The 20,744-nt window shown below is 44.6% G+C and overlaps 1 protein-coding gene across 5 annotated transcripts in view; it reads right to left on the bottom strand.

Annotated features, from left to right (window-relative positions):
- Window positions 1-20,744, bottom strand: part of MCPH1 (microcephalin 1) — a 236,894-nt gene that overhangs the window by 167,220 nt on the left and 48,930 nt on the right. For 4 of the 5 annotated variants that reach the window (XM_067721973.1, XM_067721971.1, XM_067721969.1 and 1 more), the window contains one exon: window positions 20,182-20,291. In XM_067721973.1, the coding sequence (XP_067578074.1) occupies window positions 20,182-20,291 (110 nt within the window). The remainder of the gene's footprint in view (window positions 1-20,181; window positions 20,292-20,744) is intronic. The other variant, XM_067721972.1, reaches the window with a different exon arrangement.

Raw genomic sequence — 20,744 nt, 5'->3', positions numbered from 1 at the left:
GAGGGGTTTATTCAGGATCAGCAGAAAATTGCAATTCCACGTGGGCAACCACAGCGGGTCACGTGCAAGTCCCCTCGGGGCAAACAAGGGAGAATGGCTTTTATAGAGGGAAAGCGGAATTGGGAGGGCTATCTCAACAGAGTCCATGGCTTGTCCCTGGCTGAGTCCCTGCCAGGAAAGAAAAGGAGTCCCTCTTCTTCCTGTTGGGCTCTGCTATCACTGCAGGGCGTCATGGGGTTTCTGTTTATTAATTTCGTGTACAATCCATTGACACATCCTATCAACTCAACCTTCCACATGTATCCAAAGTCTGACCCCTTCTCATCACCTCCACCCCTAACATCCCACGTCTCACACGGATGAAGTGACGTTACTGTCAAAGCCCCTTAGATCATCTCCTTGCTGAAATCCTGAGCCTCCAATTTCAATACTCAACATAGAAGCCAGAGTCGTACTATTTAGACTTAAATTAGATCATTTCACTCCAATGGCGTCACATCTCACTCTGAGTACAAGGCCCTTTACAAGAGTAAATGTATCTGCTCATCTGATCTTATTTTTTTTATTTATTTATTTTATTTATTTATTTTTGGCTGCGTTGGGTCTTTGCTGCTGCACAGCACGTGGGCTTTCTCTAGTTGTGACGAGCGGGGGCTACTCTTCGTTGCGGTGCGTCAGCTTCTCATCGCGGTGGCTTCTCTTCTCGCGGAGCACGGGCTCTAGGCACGCAGGCTTCAGTAGTTGTGGCACACGGGCTCAGTAGTTGTGTCTCGCGGGCTCTAGAGTGCAGGCTCAGTAGTTGTGACGCACGGACTTAGTTGCTCTGCGGCATGTGGGGTCTTCCCGGACCAGGGCTCAAGCCCATGTCCCCTGCATTGGCAGGCGGATTCTTAACCACTATGCCACCAGGGAAGCCCCTTATCTGATCTTATAAATTAGAAACTGGAAAGTATATCCAGTATAATTCTCTTGATTAATCAAGGAAGCTCCTTAAAAAGTGACATGTACTGACTGATATTAGAAATGAACAATAAAATAAGATGGTTGATGGAGAAATGGATAGATATATGATAAAGTCAATATAAGAAAGAGCTGGGAATTCCCTGGCAGTCTAGTGGTTGGGTCTCCACACACTCACTGCCAAGGGCCCGGGTTTGATCCCTGGTTGGGGAACTGGAATCCCACAAGCCTAGTGGCACGGTCAGAAAAAAAAAAAGAAAAAGAAAGAAAAAAAAAAGAAAGAGAGTTGGTTGTAGAAGCAAGGCTGGAGGAAAAAAATGAGAAATACTTTTAAATGGAACAAAAGATTGTCGGGTGTCTTCAGTGGAAAACTGCACTGTTTGTCACACTTACCCTTCAGGGTCACCCGATTCTATGGGGTTTGTGCCTTTCGTTGTTTTTGAGCCACTTTACAACTCTGTTTATTGTAGAAAACTGAAAGTAATGCAAGTAATTCTTATCTATAGAAATGCAAAGTCTGTCCCAAGGAAGTTTAACTGACTTTTGGGGAAAAAAGCCAGCTCTGGATGTGTTAACAAGGCTATTTCAGAACTCCTGTGGCCCATCAATGCGTCTGCTCTGTGGATTCTCCTCTGAACAGGACAAAACAGCTTTCTGGTTCCATCACCAATCAATGAGTTAAGTAATGCATTCACTTTGTTATTAAGAGAGTTAGGATGTGTCTTTAGAAAAACTTATCTTTTAACGGCCTTGAAGGTCTCTCACTAAGACGCCCAGCAGATTCATCTGAGGAGGTCGATAAACGTCATCACCAGTGAAGGACACTCCATGGGCAGCTTACATCCAGGCACACCTTTCACTGGCTCCAGAGGTGAATTCAGTGGCAACAGAACATTGCTGACTCTCTGTTTTTCTATTTTAATTGTCCTCTCTAATAGTTTTTTGTTTGTTTCGTTTCATTAATAGCTAAATTATTCTCTATCAGTGGAAACAACGGAAACTGAGCAGGACCCTGCAGGGCCCTCCTGCATACAAAATCCCCTCTGTGTGTCCCCTGTTTCCTGTTTGTAGAAAAAGGCTTTAGTCTCCTAGGCCTTCCCTGAGCTCCAAAGAGCAGACTCCAGCAGTTATTCATTACAGAAGTGAGGGAATGCAGAAACAAAGTTAAATCAGTCAAGAAACAATAAAACTGGGTCCTAGTTCCTCCTCGAGGGATACACACAATAACCTGACACGTATCTTTGAGCTGTTCTGCAAGAACTAAGACCCCTCCCACCTCCACCCAGGTGGAGGATGGTGACCACTTGCTGAGCACAAGCACTTAGACCCCAGACTGGCTGGAACCAGAAGGCTGGTGATTAAGACTCCTAAACTACCACCCTGTTACCTCACCACCAACCAATCAAAAGAAGGTCATGCATCCTGCAGCCCTCCTCCCAAATGCTGCCTTTAAAAGCCCTTCTCTGAAAGCCATCGGGGAGCTCGGGTTCTCCGAGCATGTTCTCTTTGCTGGGCCCTGCAACAGGTGCTGGACTTTCCCTCACCACAGCCTAGTGTCAGTAAATTGGCTTTGCTACGTGGTGGGTGAGTGGACCCAAGTTTGGTTCGATAACAAGTGTACAATCTATCCCTTTATTTCTGTTTGAAAATTTTTATAAGAAAAAAGTTTAAACTATTACTCAGGTGAATATTTTGTTAACTGGCAAGGCATGACAACTATTGCAAAAACAACTCAAAAGGTCAAGTATCACATTATCCCTTATAGTACTTGAAGTGTAGCAAGCATTCAGCATGCTCTGTTGAGTGGAATAAAATTTCTATACACAAAAGTCAAGGTATTTTTCCTCCTCTTAGAATGCTATCACTACTGGAAAATACCTTATAACAGTCAATTATACAAAAAGAATATATGAAGCATAAGAAATACAATCAGATGCTAGTAGACCCAGAATAAGACTGTAATTCAGGACAACTTTTTGCAGCTCACTTGTTAGCAATTTCGTATTTGACAGGCCACTTGGCCTTTCCTTACCTCACATGTCTCATCTAAGAAACGAGACAATGAATTACCCCTAGGGTGCTACGTGATTAATAATTGTGTTGAGAGCAAATATTAATCCTAGCAGTTTTGCAAATTATAACCTTCACAGTGTGTAATTTCATGAGAATACAAGCCATTTCGTTTTTTAAATAATAAATTTATTTATTTTTATTTATTTATTTTTGGCTGCATTGGGTCTTCGTTGCGATGCGTGGGCTTCTCATTGAGGTGGCTTCTCTTGTTGCAGAGCACAGGCTCTAGGCGCGCAGGCTTCAATAGTTATGGCTCGTGGGCTCTAGAGCGCAGGCTCAGTAGTTGTGGCGCACGGGCTTAGTTGATCCACGGCATGTGGGATCTTCCCGGACCCATGTCCCCTGCATTGGCAGGCGGATTCTTAACCGCTGTGCCACCAGGGAAATCCCAAGCCACTTCTTAAGTTAGTCCTTGATCTATGTAACCTTTGCTGCATGTCACATTTCAATGAAGGTAATAAAAATGGGGAGAAAGTTCAGCCACTTTTTTCTCTGTTAATGATGATAACCTGACCCTCCTCCACCCCAGCCATGAAATCTGTATGTAAGGTGATATTCATAGCATACAAATCTAATAAAAGTATATCTTATTTAAAATTATTGGAAAAGACCAAGAAAGACCAGCTAACATTTATTAGAACCAACCATATTCAGTGTTGAAAAATTAAATAGTTCTTTAAGACTGAGATCTGGATCTACCTGTCCTATAAGATGCATTCCCAGTCTGTTCAAAGTTGATTCTCCATAACAAACTTGAACTTTATCAGATCCCTGTGCCCCAGAACCTAGAACACTGGTAAAGAGCTCTTCCCACCCTGTTATGTTCTTAGAAAAGCATAATTGAAAGGACCACACTGCACTCTCCTTACTCCGAGACAGGACCCACCAACACCCTTCCTCAGTGACTCAGAAAAGCCCTCCTCCATCCTCCCCATGATTCCCATGAGACTTGCTGATGACCCCCTGGTTTACCTGTCTCTGTAGAGCCCCAGGCCCCCTGCCTTTTCTTTGCAATGTTCTTCATTAGTGAACATGCTCCCTATTACATGAGTCTGAATAGAATGATCTTCATCGTCTTGTGCATTCCCATTTTCATGGCTCTGGTGCTGTGACTTGGAAGGGACTGGCCCCATCTCCCCACCCAGGTAACCAGGGCTGAAGGTGTCCTTGTGCACCTTTCCTGAGTGTTTACCCAGGGTCCCAGTGTTAAGTCCAGATCCTGTCCTGAAGTCCAGATTCTTGTCCATTGATACCGTGGTAAGAATTTGATTTTTATTCTTTCTGAGTGTTCACTCTGGTGCCAGCTTCTTTTGGTTTCATGGTCTGATCACCATAAACTGGTTGATGGTTCACAGAGATCTTGTCTTTGTTGCCTGATAGATGACAGAGAATCTGCCTTCTTAGTTTTTTCTGTTTATTTTTCTACTTTCAGCTCAAAACTATTAAGAATTTCATGCCACGAGGAAGGAGATATCTGGACTGAATTTTGTATTTCTGTGTTTATGCCATGAGAGAAATTTTGAGCTATGAGTGAAATTTTAAAATTGAAATTACAAGCTCTGTGTGTGTGTGTGTGTGTGTGTGTGTGTGTGCGCGCGCGCGCGCACATGCCTATAATTCAGAAAGGCCATTCTCCCTCATCCTGAGAAAAGCATCCTGAGATGTTACCAACTAAGATTATAAAATCTCTTAAAGAAGCTCTTGACTTAGAAATAAGTTGCCTATAAACTGAATATTCCTAAAGTTCTCAAATGTTAAGGAAATTGAACTCTCAGTATTTTAAACAGTGCTAAAAAAAGTATTCTTTAAAAAAATTTGTTTTGATTTCCTTATTTTTTTTTAAATTGGGGTATAGTTGATCTACAATATTATATTAGTTTCAGGTTACAAAATAGTGATTCAAAATTTTTATAGATTATACTCCACTTAAAGTTATTATAAAACATTGGCCATATTCCCTGTGCTGTACAATATATCCTTGTAGCTTATTTATGACGAGCCTGGTCCCTGGCTTACTGGGATCTCAGAGTAAGGGAGTAACTTTGCAGCAGGCCCAAGAACGATAGGCCACAGTGGGGACCTCAGAAGAAAGCAATTCACCCAAATTTACAGGCACTGCAGGTGAAATCTGACAAGCAGCCCTTGGCTTGGCTTCCTTGCCCCAAGAGGCTTTTAAATGTTACAATCTAAGATTCCTTAGGAAAACATCCTGCAAATCAAACCTAAAGTCTAGATGGTAAATTCCCATTCTTGCTGCACCTACGTAAACACAGCTAATGAGACCAGCCTTATTCTGTGATCATAAATAATCTTTCTTTGATTATTGGGGGAGGGACTATAGGAAAAAATGTTGTTTCTATGGGAAACTCTGCGCTGTTTACAGCACCCCATTCCAGGACTTCAGATTCTAGCCGTGTTCGCTGAGTTATTCTGTACCTCTCTGTAGACTGCAGGGACCTGACGCAGGTGAAAACTGTTTCGTCTGGTAGAGATTTACTTGACTTCCTCTTCCTCTGGCCCTATCTGCATACTGGCCCAGATCCTGTTCCCCTGCCCAAATAGCCAGTTCTGCGGGTTTCCTTCACTATCTCGCTACAGGCCCTCCAACTAATGTCTCGGCACCAGCAGGAGCTGGCACCAGTCTGCCCAGACCCCCGACCTGGACTCCAGTTATCCTGCAGCTGGCGCTTCTCCCCAGGACCTGAAGGAGCCCTGGGCACTGCAGCCCAGCAACATGACCTCAGGTGGGCAGGGTCCTCTCTGGACAGGCCACAGGATGGTCCGGCACATGCCTTTGTGCGAGAGGTAACCACGTCTGTGGGCAGCCTCGCTCGAGACCCTCAGGACACTTGACAAGCTGTCCTGCAAAACCAACAGATGCTCCTCCAGTAACCCTGAGACCCCCTAGAGCAGGCCCCTCGGGGCTCAGCTCCTGAGTCTTCACTATAATACAACCTTCTACATCAATTTGTTTTGCTCCTTTTCACTTTAGGAATCCCTCTTTTACAACGTCTGCTATCCAGGACCCTAAAGCAACCAACATTTGCCATCAACAGAGGGAACCAACACCAGCAGGAATCCCCTGGAGACCATGAGACCCAGCTTTGCCTCACTCAGAAGGTTTACGATCACTTCCAAGTTCTTTGCTGAGGAACCACATCCTTTGCTCTGGGACTGAGAACGTGGAACCCGAGCCCTGAGCTCCTGGGAAATAGTGCTGGCTAGAAACACACCACCCTCGTGTCTGAAAAGGCTAACCCCAAAGGACCACTCTGCTCTCCACGACCTGCACCACCTCTCTTCCTCCACTGACTCAGACGAGAGCATCTTCATTCTTGTCTTTGTTCCCAAAGACCCCTAGCGACGCCCTTGTTTACCCAGCTCTGTGAGACCCCAGCCCTCTCCTTCCCTTGAGTGTTCCCCATTAAAGAATGGCAGTCTGAATACAACCAGCTCCCTAATTTCCGGTGCATTTTGTCTCTCACAACTGCTACACTTTCGTTTTAACTGCCTGGGAACAGAGTTCTGAGAAAGGCTGTGAATACCCAAGACGCAATTGTCTCATTAGCTCTTCTACTGAAGTGTTTTAATTTCAAATGTCAAGTTTGTCCTCTTTGGTCAGTTTTGAATATAAACCCATGAAAACATGAGGAAATCCTTGAATAATTAATGGAAACAGAATGATCCTATCCTTAAGAAGGAATATAGTCAGATACCAAATATTCATTTAGTCAATAAATACTAAATAAGCCAGAATAATCTATCAAGCACAAAACCAGACACCAGAGATACAAAGAACAATGATTCCCGCCCTTAAGAGGGTGACAAGCTTTTTGATATAAATTATAATCCAGTCAAATTACAGGTATCATCAGATACACGTATAGTTGAGAGTACAAAGGGAAGAAAACTGTCTGCCTGAAGGGGGAAAGTAGTCAGGAAATCCTGAAGGAAAATGTGACCACGCTAAGGCTTGGAGGCGGAGAAGGAGTTTGGCAGGTGGGGTAGGACAGGATGGCCTAGACAGGAGGATAAGTACGCAAGGAAATGGATGGGACAGAAAATGGCTCCTTTGGGAATCTGAGAGTAGTCTGTACGGATGCGCCAAGATGTCACTTGGGAGACCAACATTCAGAATAAGACAAATCACTTGGAAATGGTATGAGTTCACAGAGGGAAGACTTTTCCTAGTTCTTAATAGGACGGTGGAAATGATACCCCTCAGTTTATATGTCTTGTGGGAGGTACCACCGATTTTCTCCTTATTTTTGAGACGATATAAGAACTCTTTCATCATCTGCTATAGCTTATGATGGTAAGTTAACAAAACAACCAGACAATTCAAGGTGCAACCTCTGATGTCTTCCAGCACTGCCACTAGCGGGACATGGCTTGGATGTCCAGGAATTTTACTTGTATTCATGGGTTATCCATGGGTTTAGCTGCATTCATCAGACATGAGAAGAAACAGAAGCATAATGCATGTATCTTAACATTTTGGTTATAAGTATGAAGACCTCACCAATGAAAAAAATACAATGAAACTGTATTATATGGACGACCTCAAGAAAAGTGGAAACCTTTATCTTATCATTTGCAGTATATTAATATAAAATGTAACCTTCCCACTCTTACTCTGCTCACATCTACTCACGGTTAAGCACGGCTAAGCATTTCAGGGTTTCTATTATAGAATGCCCATTACAAAGAAGAAAAACAACCCTTTTATGTTTTTAACATTGTTGTTTGTTCGTGAAAAAAGAAAACATAGCACCCTGTCCCTTAAAAGGAAAACACTTGTCCAAATACAGCTATGCAGTAACAAAAGGTAATCAAAGCAAACACTGAGAGGTAATCATGTGAAATAATCCACTAACCAGTGAGGAACAACTCACAAATATGAAACGCTGTACTTAATTTTAGCAAAAGCATTTTCTGGAAGTTCTAAAGTGGTGAGTGGGGGGGGGTGTTGAAGATGAATATTTGGGAAATAACCTAGTTGATTCTGTTTTAATAAGATCAAAGGGAGGTCAAATTAAACAAACGTACTTGTTTTATTAGTGATAAAAAAGAAACTTTAAAAATAAAACATTCTTTGAAATATTTTGGCTTTAGGTACCATTTCATAAGTAAACAGTAGACATGCTTCTCCTAAAAAAAGAAATGAAGAGATAATCCACACATTTGCCGAAATTATTGATGTCGTTCACTACTAATATAAGCCCATCTAGATACAGGGGCGCTGCCAGAATAACATGTTTGCATAAATTTTGACTATAGAGAAAAGTAAAAATGAGCAAATCAAATAGAACAAAACAAATTCTAGAAAGTCTTCAAATCACATCCTGAGGATATTCTATTATCTAGATCCCTGGCAGCTACATCATTTAAGTGTCTTCAGAAAGACTCAATCCATGGATACAAGAGATCCCAGCTTTGGGCCTCTCACTGTTGTGGCCTCTCCCGTCGCGGAGCACAGGCTCCGGACACGCAGGCTCAGCGGCCATGGCTCATGGGCCCAGCCGCTCCACGGCATGTGGTAATTTCCCGGACCGGCGCACGAACCCGTGTCCCCTGCATCGGCAGGCAGACTCTCAACCACTGCACCACCAGGGAAGCCCGAGATCTCAGCTTTTTAAAATAAGCAGCTCACTAGATGTGTCCTTCATATTGTTGATATCCCTCCCCCCCTTTTTAATTTGATGATAAAGTCTACGCTCTGAAGCTGGGTTCACTGCAGGACGTTGGGGCAGAAATCTTTAACGTTCTTATGTGAATCTATTTGTAACTTAATTGTCCCTTCCTTATATCTTTTTTTCCAGAGAATTATAGAGACTTTTAATATTCAGGGTATTTTTCTAAAAAATGTAATACCTCTCTAAATGTTCTCGAACAATGCAATAATACAACTGATCGGTAAAGCGTCAGTATCAGTTTTGAATACTCATATGTTGGATAAAGATGAATGTTTATAGTACAAAAAACAAGCATAGAGAAAATGTATATGTGAGCTATGCATCAATACCCAATCTGTTAAAAAATACACATATATCACCTCACTTATTAAGATCTTTATCTAACAAACTTAACATCTAACACTGAAACTCCCAGGGGTCTACACGTCTACCCATCTCCTGGCCCTGAACGTATGGGGGACTAGAGGCAATGAAGCCCTAATATCGAGGAGCACACTGTTATGGACGGAATGTCTGTGCCTCCCAAGTTCCTATGTTGGAATCCTAACCCCAAGGTGATGGTGTTTGGAGGTGGGGCCTTTGGGAGGTGATTAGTTTCTGAGGGTGAAGCCCTCATGAGTGGGATTAATGCTCTTATTAAAGGGACCCCTGAGAGCTCCCTCGTCCTTTCTGTTGTATGAGGACCCAAGCCTGGGCCTTGATCTTGGACTTCAGCCTCCAGAAGTGTTGTTTATAAACCATCCAGTCTGTGGAATTCCATTACAGCAGCCTGAGCAGACCAAGACACCGAGAGTGCCCCGTCTTGTTTTCATGCAATCCATTTTCCACTCAAGGGAACCAGTTTCATGGAGAAACGGTGCCAGAGCAAGGAAAGGAAGCAGGAGCCCAGGTCATCTTAGTGTTCTAGAAGGGAAGGAAGAGCATGAAGGGGAAAGGGGCTGGGGAGAGGGCAGCTCCAAGGGGCTCACACAGGCTCAACCTGGGACCACCTACCTGAACAAATGACAACCCGCTGAATGACGTGCGAATCTGAGTCCATGGGGCGCGTGGAGGGAGAAGGGACATACAGAGTGTCCAGGAGGGCAGGGGCAGATGGCTGGCCTGAGCCTGGCTCTCATCCCCTGCCCGTCACCAGTAGGCAGACAAGGACTGGCTTCAGGGATCGACCCCTGTCATGTGGCCTTTGAAAGAAACTTGCTCTAATTGCTCAGGTCCGGTGAAGGGCAGAAGTTCCTTCACCATATACTCTCAATATACCCTAAACTCACCAAGTCTGGCCCTTAGGAAACAAGAGGGGTAGATTTGGGGGAAAATATGCAACTTCATGGGATGTCCAGGCTAGACCTTTTACTTTGAGACAAAGACACACTTTGCTGTACACCTGAAACTAACACAACATTGCTAATCAACGATGCTCCAATATAAAAATAGAAAGAAAGAAAGAAAGAAAGAAAGAAAGAAAGAAAGAAAGAAAGAAAGAAAGAAAGAAAGAGAAAGGAAAGAAAGAAAGAAAAGAAGAGGAAAGAAGAGGAAAAAAGAAAGGAAAGAAGGAAAGAAAAAGAAAGAAAGAAAAAGAAAGAAAGAAAAGACAAAAAGACACACCCCTCTCCCCTCCGGCCCTGGTGCTTTGGGCTCCCACCACAGCCGCACCCTCCTCCGCAGTTTTTGATTCCTAGTTTCCCATCTTTTGCCCCACCTTTGTGTTCAAACTTCACCCGAGGAGCTGGAGGGACATGGTAAAAAATACCAGAAACAAAGAAAAAAGCTGCAATCTGATCAACGCTGAGAAAGATTTCAGAGCCTTTTTTAAAATGAACAGAATTGGATTTTAACTCGTGAATTTATTCAGAAGTGAAGAGCAGAAGACGTTTCTGCAGAAAAATAAGATAGCATAAGTTCAAAAGGGGCAGTTTTTGAGACTAAAGTCACTGATGATGAAGACCAGAGTAAGGACCCCTCCAGGCCAGGCTGCCCCGTTTCACAGCCATTGTACGCTACACCGACTCACCATTGACAGATGAACTAAATCTGAACTCATATCCAAAAGCCACAAAAGCATATGACAAAATCTATTTGAAATGCGTCCTATTTTATTTTCTAACAGTCTATAATAATGCCTCATTGATTTTGAGTTGTGGTTTCATCTGTCATTCTTCCATTTAACTCCTTTCCATCTGAATAATGCTGTTTTTATTTCTTTTTTTAACTGCTAATATCCAATAATTCATATTCTTAAGTATTATTTGGAAAGCAATAACTTTGAACCCGAGTCGAGAGAGTTGAAGAGACTTAAGGAAAGAAGTAATAAATATCTTGTGATTGGAGAGGCCAGCGCCGCTCCTCCAGAGCAGACATGAAAAGCCTGCTTGGGAAAACCACCCACGTTTAAAGTGAGCTCCTGCTCTGTGGACACATGGGTGCAGCACTGCGTCTCCGTATGTGTGCGTCCTGGCGTAGCCTAGCAACATCACAGACGCAGCGCTGGGGCCCTTGTCGCAACATCCCTCTGACGTCAGTGGGAAGAAGCCGTGAGATCGGAGGGCCCCCTCCTGCCTCCTCCCCGGGGCCCGCTCTTTGGCCCGGTCCTCGGGCTGCGCGGTTCCTTCCCCCGGGCGCGTCCAGCCATAACAAAGCTCGGAGGGCTTTCTTCCCAGGGCTGGCTCAAGTGAGAGGAGGCTTTTTTCCAGAAATCTCCCAGCAAGACTTCCCTTCGCATCTCATTGGGCCGAAGTGAGTCATATTCCCAAACCAGCTGCTGCTAAGAGAAGCAGAGCGACCACGGTTAGCGTGGACGGGCGGTCTGAGAAGGGAGCCGGTGTGAGCCGGGGAGCCGGGCGGGGCCGGGGACCTGGAATCGACTCGCAGGCAGGAGCGGCCCGCTCCGCGGCTGTCGGTGAAGAATGAGTATTTACACCGGGAGGGCGGCAGGGGCCGAGGTGGACCCGGGGCTGCACCCGTGTCTTTCTCTTTCTTCTCTTTAGTTCCTTTACTCCCAAAGAAGCCGTTCTGATGGGTTTTTTAAAGTTTCACGCTTGCTACTTCGGCAAGTTACTGTTTTGCTTATGTTTTTTAAAGATTATTTTGGACGTGGACCCTTTTTGAAGTCTTTATTGACTTTGTTACAATGTCGCTCCTGTTGTATGTTTTCGGGTTTTTGGCCGCCAGGCAGGTGGGATCTCAGCTCCCCGACCGGGAATGGGACCGGCATCCCCTGCATTGGAAGGCGAAGTCTTAACCGCTGGACCTCCAGGGAAGTCCCCATAGGTTTTGCATATTTTACAGAGATGAATTTGATATTTCTAAGCTAGGTTACTTACTATCGCTTGGCTAACATCCCCCAAAGGTCCTACTTAGCAAGCTAGACCTTAGGAACCGGCAGCTGTGACTGTTCACACTTGGAAGGTGCATCTCAAATTGGCCCAGCCTGCCCAGTGCCCACCGGCAGATGGTAACAGGATTTCTGGCAGTTTCCTCTCTCGGCCTCGTGACCTCCGCAGGGGGTGGGGGGCTCTACCCTGGCCCCTACCTTGACGTGGCCCAAGATGACTGCGGGCGCTCAGGAGAATGGCCTCAGCGCCAGCCCAGCGGCTCTCACACCAAGCACCTCCCGTACGGGACACACCTGAGGGTTTCTGAAGCACACACCTTAGAACACGCACAACGGCAGCCACGGGGCGCGGAAAATACAGTAAAGAAAAGGTGCTGCCGCTTGAAGATGCTCTTTGAATGTTTTCTCTATAAATATTTTCTTCTCATACACAACAAGAAAAAAAACAACACGCTAACAAAGCCAAAAGCAGTTGCTACACCACCGAGAGGCCGCGGGTTTCCGGGGCTTCAGAGTCACATCTGGGGGCGGGCGCGACACCTGGCATAACCAACACACTCCCGCGCCCCCAGTGCCAGCTTTGGGCGCGCTCTGCCAGAAACGGTTCATCGAAGGGAAGGCGGATCCTTGAAACACCCGTGCTCGAAATCTAGGGTGCCTGCAGTCTCTGCCAGCTCATCTCTCTAATTATCTGTCTTCAAAGGCCCCCCCCCCCAGGAGACAGGCCCCATCGGTGGAGGGCAGGAGGTGTCTGAACAATGGAGTTATTTACGTGGAATTTACAGAGGGTGTCATCCTCCAGGAAGTGTGCCAATTCCCCTGAGTAGTAACAACATGCTCCTGCGGAACTGTCAAGAAACAAAATAAATATCACCTGTCATGTGGATGAGTCACTGCTATTTCAACTTGAAAGTTAAACTTAAAAACAAAGCGGCCCACCAGATTATACGCTTGCAGCCAAGCACACTATCTCATGGCAAAGAGCCAAGTCCTGGAATTACTGCAAACTGTAAAAGCACACTCATGAAACAGCGGAGTCTCCAGCAGGGCTGTGAAGGGCTCATTCAGGGACCTTTCCGAGGAGAGGAGACGCCAGGGAAAGGAACACGAAACGTGGCTCAGACACCCGACTTCTTTATTCCGGAGGCTTCCGTCTCCCCAGCCCTCCTGGCCCCTGCCCCGGACAGCCCACCCACCCAGGCTGGACCTGCGCTTGAGCCCCCACGGCCGCCCCACGGCCCAGCGTATCTTCTCATGCCCCTGTGGCCTCCCTTCTACCTTCTCTCGGCTGCAAGCTTCCTTCTTCGGAGAAGCCCGACCCGGACAAGCTGTGATTCCAAACCTACTGCCCTCCGAACAAGGGCTCGCTGTGAGTTCTCTGCAGCACCTCCGCGTGATGGCGAGATGGAAAGCTCTTTCTGGAAGAGGTCTCGGTGCTTGAGGAACGGCCACGATGAGCAGCGACAGTGAGCACGTTACGTACACCTCACGCAGGTCTCCTAGGAGAGCCCGGGTATTTTCAGGCAGTTGTAATGGTATGAGAAGAGAGAGGGAAGCAAATCACCAGAGCAGGGATCCGGGACTGGGAAACACACACCGCCTGCCTCCGGGTAAGGCGACGGGGGTTGATTTCACGCTAGAGACCTGAAGAGACGAGGCTCCATCTAACCCTGCAACACAGGCTCTCACCTGGGGGGATGATCGTCACGTCTGAACCATGTGGGGGCTTCTCAAAAATGCACCCCAGCTCTCCCTCCCCCCCATGCCCTGAGGTGCCGTTCTGGCCCAGGCATGACTGTGGTCAATGAATCCAGGAAGAGACATAGTTTGGGCCATACTGGAACCTTGAGGGCCATTTTCATTACAGACACGTGCCAGTCTCTGGGGGGGGTGAGGGAAGCGGGTGGCAGAGTGACCCCCCCCAGTCTGCTTTGAGTCCATATGTGGATGTCATCTGCACCCACATTTGTGCTGGAAAACAGAGCTAACTTTTGTTGAGTGCCCATGAATATCAGGGATCTATCATCCTCAACTCTTTGCAGGTTTCGACTCATTTAATTAGCACAAACCCTTTGAGATTGGCGCTATTATTATGCCTGTTTAATATAAAAGGAAGCAGAGGCACAGAAATACTAATTTACTTGTTCAGTGTGACAGAACCACCACACAGTGGAGTCTGGCTCAGGAATCAACGCTTGTGGCAACAATGTCCTGCAATGGAAACCTTCCTTCTTTCACTAATACGAGGCCATTTCACAAGTTTAGGAAGAATATTCAAAAAGAAATGAGGTGTACTATGATAATTACAACATCACTGTGTGATGGTTAGAAGCACCAGAAATGGTGTAAGATATAAACTCAAAAAGCAGAAGGGAAATTCGTGCAGCCTTTATTCACTCAGCAAAAATTTACTAAACACCAATTTTGTGTGTCATACTGTATTACGATGAGTATTAAAAGATTAAAGCTCGTGTCCTAGAGGGCTCATATCCTAGTAAAAATGTGAGAACAAGCAATTTTTGGAACATATGTAAACCGTTATTCATTTGGTTTCTGCTCTGTTTAAGAAACTTGGACATTTAAGCACTTGATCTAGTGTGTAGTGTCTTTTTTTAAACCACAGTCAAAATAAGTGTACTTGTACAATTTGAAGTATTTGGCCCTTCATGTCTGTCTAAGCCTCCAAGCTTGTGAGAGCTACCTGGACACTTCCTGTGCTCTGACCCAGAGTTCACCCTCCGGCGGGCAATCCTGCTAGGCAGAGAGGGCCCCAAAGCAAGATTTAAAACCACAGCCACTAAGGAAAGCTGGGTTTTCTTGTCCAGTGGATGACTTACCTTAAAAGAAAAACTGGGGGGCTTCCCTGGTGGCGCAGTGGTTAAGAACCTGCCTGCCAATGCAGGGGACATGGGTTCGAGCCCTAGTCCGGGAAGATCCCACATGCCGCGGAGCAACTAAGCCCGTGCGCCACACTACTGAGCCTGCGCTCTAGAGCCCACAAGCCACAACTACTGAGCTCATGTGCCACAACTACTGAGCCCGCGAGCCACAACTGCTGAAGCCTGCGCGCCTAGAGCCCACGCTCCACAGCAAGAGAAGTCACTGCAGTGAGAAGCCCGCGCACCGCAATGAAGAGCAGCCCCCGCTCGCCGCAACTAGAGAAAGCCCGCGCGCAGCAACAAGACCCAATGCAGCCAAAAATTAATTAATTAATTTTTTTAAAAAAGAAAAATTTTGTTAAGGATAATAATATTTGAACAAAAATAACAAGAATAACAGAAGTAGTAGAATAAACACTTTGGAGGAAAAACCCCACATTTTCATATGCGTTCACCATATCACTAGCATTAATGTTATATTTACCTTCTTCAGGTTCTATGTCTGACAATATTAAACAAGCAACTAACAAGACAGGCTACGATCTGTCAACATTTTATATTTCTCCCTGTGAAAAGATGGCAGAAATAGATTTCCTTGTCAATGACCCATGTATTGTAAGCTAAGATTATGGAGGTGATGATATTGCTTAACTGGAGTCTCAAAATATAAAAGGTTCAATGAATTTATAAGCATATGTTAAAAGTAATAAGTCTTGGGCTTCCCTGGTGGCGCAGTGGTTGAGAGTCCGCCTGCCGATGCAGGGGACGCGGGTTTGTGCCCCGGTCCAGGAAGATCCCACATGCCGCGGAGCGGCTGGGCCCGTGAGCCATGGCCGCTGAGCCTGCGCGTCCGGAGCCTGTGCTCCGCAACGGGAGAGGCCACGGCAGTGAGAGGCCCGCGTACCGGAAAAAAAAAAAAAAAGTAGTAAGTCTAAAAAAGATAGTTTCCCACTGATGTACAAAATGCCTCTTCCCACTAAAAGAGGGTACTAAACCAAATAATCACTAATGGAAATTATAGCTCTGAGATTTTGTAATTCTTTACTGAATTATATGTTTTCCCTCTTTAAGAGATGGTTAGTGTGTCTTTTGCAACCAATGACTTGCACGTTCATCTGAAAAATTCTGCTGACTTGGTCTCTCATTGTTCTTTTCTCAGAGAAGGATTTTTCCCATCTCTAATTAGAGAAAAAAAACTGTTTTAATGGCCATTAAAATTCACCCATTATTTCCAGGAAGGATCGTCTAAGTAGTTCGGAACAACCTCCCCATCGTGAACAGTTAGTAAAGCTGGACGGACACAAACCCACGATTCGGAGACACTGCTGAGCTGATAAGACAGTGAATCACAGGAGGAAGAGAAACCCTCAGGTGAGCAAGGGGAGAGCTGGCCTCACAGAGAGAGAGGCTCAGCCTCAGATCATCTCAACTCCTGGTAGGAAGACACGCCCAAAATAATAAAGCATATCAGAGGAACGTACGACAGAAAACTAAGAGAAACAACAGATAATAAAGACAGAAACTAAGGGAGCCAGAAAACGGAGTTACCCGGTTTAGATTTCAAAATAAATATGCTAATTATGCATAAAGAAATAAAAGACAAAATTAATAATTTTGGCAGAAAGCTGGAAATTTTTAAAAATCCAAATAGAATAACAAAAACTGAAAAATACAATAATGAAGTTTTCAAATGCAATATATAGGTTTATCATAAGAGTACACCTATAATATAAAGAGGGAGAGGTGAAAGGGAAATCAGTAGAAAATACCCAGAATGAAATAAGGAGATAAAAAAGAAGAGAAATATAGAAATATAGAAAAATCACGAGGCATGGGATACACAAGGCTCAGGTAACACATGTGAGTGAATTTCCAGAAGTGGAAGAAAGAGAAATGAGACTTCTCCAAAGCAGATGGAAGACCCGAAGACCTGCGACCCTGCAGCAGGCTGGTGACAAAAGCAACACTCGGGCAGAGTTGCAGCAAAACTACAGAAAACCAAGAATGAGAAGAGTTCACCCAGAACCTGCTGGGGCTGATTTCAGCATCTTTTTTGGATGCACCAGCATCCTTCCCAGGCCATACCTCCTACCCAGGCTGTGGTCCCTACCCACAGGCTGCCCACTTTCCACACTGCACTGTCACACAGCACAGAACTTAGGATTCACAGCTTCACAGGCCTGCTCTGCAGGGCTGCCCAGAAGGGACATTACCCGTAGGTGCTACGTCAAGTTTAAGATTAAAAAGATCACTAGGGTCCTGGGACACATCCGCTTCAAACCGTTTTCATATTGACGGAAACAGCATGGATGCTAGCTCCCATGTGAAAATGTAAAAATGCAATCCTATACTCTAGACCCAACAGTTCTCCATTTCAGTAGAGGCACGTGCTTTAATTATTAGCTGATGAAAGATATTTCCTGTAAAGTTGCTTTACTCAACATTAAAATCCAATTACAAGATATTTTTTAGGAAATGTCAACAATTGTTGTGCTCGATGGAATCTAATCCCTTATATATACTTATACATAAAAACGTGACTATGTTAAAAAGTCTGAAATTTCAGTTTAACACAGGTTGTCTTGAAATCTAATAAGGAACAAAAGCAAGCAGGTAAGACCTCAGTTTTGGTAGGGAAAAAAGGGAATGACTGGATACTATCATAACCCTCAAGACTAACATTATATTTGTAAGTTACAGATCAGAGACCTGTATTTAATTCACCAATTCACAATCCTTGTGCAGCTCCATGGTAGACTTTTAATACCAGTCAACTAAACTTAGTGTTTTTGCTGACTTGCTATAACATAACAATATAAACTCCACTCCCCACACCCATACTCCAAGATCTCAAACTGCCAGGAAGCTGTATCTTTAAACTTTTAAATTGCATTTTAAGAAATTTCTATTGTCCTTTGTTTTAACCTGTGCAATGATAGACCATGACCATTCATCTCTATATTGGTATCTAAATTTAAAAACGCTTATCCCATAAGCAAACAAATCAGGATTTTAAGTTTTTGTCTTTGTTTTTTACAAGTCTAAACAATAAAATCAGTTTATATGAGACGTGTTTAGAAACAAACAGAACTTCTTCCAGGATAAATTACTTGTTTGAACTATGCTAGACAAAGTCCCTAAGGCACAAAAGTGGTTTCCAAACTTTGCTTCATGTTAGAATTAGCTCAGGAGTTTTAAAAAATCCTAGTGCCCAAGAGGCACCCCATAGTAATGACATCAGGCTGTCTGGGGGTGTGAGCCAGGAATCTTAACAAAATTCAGATCCCCAGGTGATTGCAATGTGGGGCAACGCTGGGGGCCACTGCCCTCAGGCGTGGCGAGTTCTCGATACATCAGAGAAAAGGCTGTGCAGTGAATGGGGATAAGAAATGGATTAGGAAGAAGGCCACATGGAAGACAGTAGATCCAGGTTCTGTTCCTTCTGCCCTGAGGGAGACGTGGTACCCACGGTGAATTTTCTGCCCTGAGTACCGGTTTCTTTCTTGTGAAGAAGGAGATTCTACTCCATGTGGGGCTTTCACAGCTCATTGCTGTGATGTAAACATCACCTGGGAAATGCCAACTCAGAGGGTCTCAAGTAGGACCAGAGAATCTGCACATTTAAAAAGTCCTCCAGGGGCAGAAGACCTAAATACACATTTCTCCAAAGAAGACACACAGACGGCCAACAGGCACATGAAAAGATGCGCAACATCGCTAGTTATTAGAGAAATGCAGATCAAAACTACAATGAGGTATCGCCTCATACTGGTCAGAATGGCCATTATCAAAAAGTCCACAAGTAATAAATGCCGGAGAGAGTGTGGAGTAAAGGGAACCCTCCTATACCGTTGGTAGGAATGTAAACTGGTGCAGTTATTATGGAAAACAGTATGGAGGTTCCTCAAAAACTAAAAATAGAGTTACCATTCCTGGGCATATATCCAGAGAAAACTCTAATTCGAAAAGATGCATGCACCCCAATGTTCATAGCAGCACTATTTACAATAGCCAAGACGTGGAAGCAACCTGAATGTCCATCAATAGATGAATGGATAAAGAAGATGCGGTGCATATATATAATGGAATATTACTCAGCCATAAAAAAGAATGAAATAATGCCATTTGCAGCAACACAGATGGACCTAGAGATTGTCATACTAAATGAAGTCAGACAGAGACAGACAAATATCATACGATACCGCTTATATGTGGAATCTAAAACATGACACAAATGAATTTATTTACAAAATGCAGACTCACAGACGTAGAAAACACACTTATGTTTACCGAAGGGGAAGAGGGGGTGGTGAGAAGCACATTAGGAGTTTGGGGAAAAAAAGTCCTCCAGGCGATTCTTTCACACCGAACCAGCAGTGATCACTCCCTTCAGCACTGACGGAACGCATCCGGAGGAGCAGGACATAGATAGCACCGCACACTTCATAAGTATCAGTGGAATGAATGCCAAACAGGTTTTTTTCTTAATTTTTCCAAAGGAAAAACATTAAGTGGCCATGCTGCAACTAGGAAGAAGACTGGAACACAGGGCAACAAAACCTAAATGCAGCCGCAGGGCACCAGCTCTCTACCGGGGTCACCCACGGGGCAGGTACAAAAGCTGTACCAAGATAATGAGTGGCTAATTCAAAAGTTCAGCAATGAGAGTAGATGCTGAAGCATCAACAAATGTAAAGCCCTCCCCACATTATCCGAGTAAGCCTCCAGTGCAATGAGAGCGCCACACAGCCTCAGAGAAAGAGCCGGGTTCCGAGGCTGCAGCCACGGAGAAGTGGGTGCCCGGGCCTCAGTACAAAAACCTTTCCCTCCGATGGCTTCGGGTCAAACCATGATTAGCTCACAAATGGAAGATGGTTGGGTTCTTCACCTCCTACCTAGTGACTGTTTATTCAGATTACAGAACAACAGCAGTTGCTGGCACGACCAAACTTCCCTGCTCGAGGGAAGCTGGCGGCATTTTTACAAGCGAGAAATGCGCTGGCAAAGGGGCAAGAGGAGGCCTGCTCCACCAACAGTAACTCTCTGCCCTGAATGTGACCAACGTTCTTGGTTTTATTGTCAGAGTTTCCCAACATCCACCCATAATTAATTTTTAAAAATCAAATACCAAAAAAAAAAAAAAAATCAAATACAAGCTGGGCAGAGGAGTTTATGTTTCATTAACCCAGAGCAGAACATCATGATGCCTCAGCATCGGAAAATTTCAAACAATATTTTCACACACCAACCTTCTGGCCTTTCTCTTCCTTGATTCCTCATGAGGTCTGACGAGATCCGTGAAGCCGTCCCATGAGCCATCCAAAACATCATGCCTTGCTGGTCCTCTTTTAACACCTAAAACCCAAGTGGGTTGAAGATTAGTTAGAACTCTACATGGACTGAATACTAACGCAACTTAAGCGGAAGAAAAAACTTTTAATTAATTTACTTATGCATTGTGGTAATAAGAAAGTATAGCCTTTTAAAATAAACATTGCATACTCCTTGCTTGTTGAGATCTAGTTAGAACATTCAGTTTATTCCACTCCAATATCCCAAGCAGTTCACTAGCTCAAGGGTCAGAAACAACTGTGCCTGTCACATGAAAATGTACTAGTTCGAAGGAATCCCATGCATCCCGTGATGATGCAAAATGATGCCTATACCTTCTGCACTATTCAAACTCCAATTCTTAGGTTTTTACATACTGACCAAAACCCGGCTTCTCAGAGAAGGCAGTTCTGTATTAGAGGAAACAAGTAACCTTAGCTTTGGGGTGAGCCTGAGTTACTCCAGCCAACAGTCTTC

Source organism: Pseudorca crassidens, chromosome 21 (genome assembly GCF_039906515.1).
Source record: "Pseudorca crassidens isolate mPseCra1 chromosome 21, mPseCra1.hap1, whole genome shotgun sequence".
Taxonomy (NCBI): domain Eukaryota; kingdom Metazoa; phylum Chordata; class Mammalia; order Artiodactyla; family Delphinidae; genus Pseudorca; species Pseudorca crassidens.
Note: the sequence above shows the minus strand (reverse complement) of the source record. Positions and strands in the feature narration are given on the sequence as shown.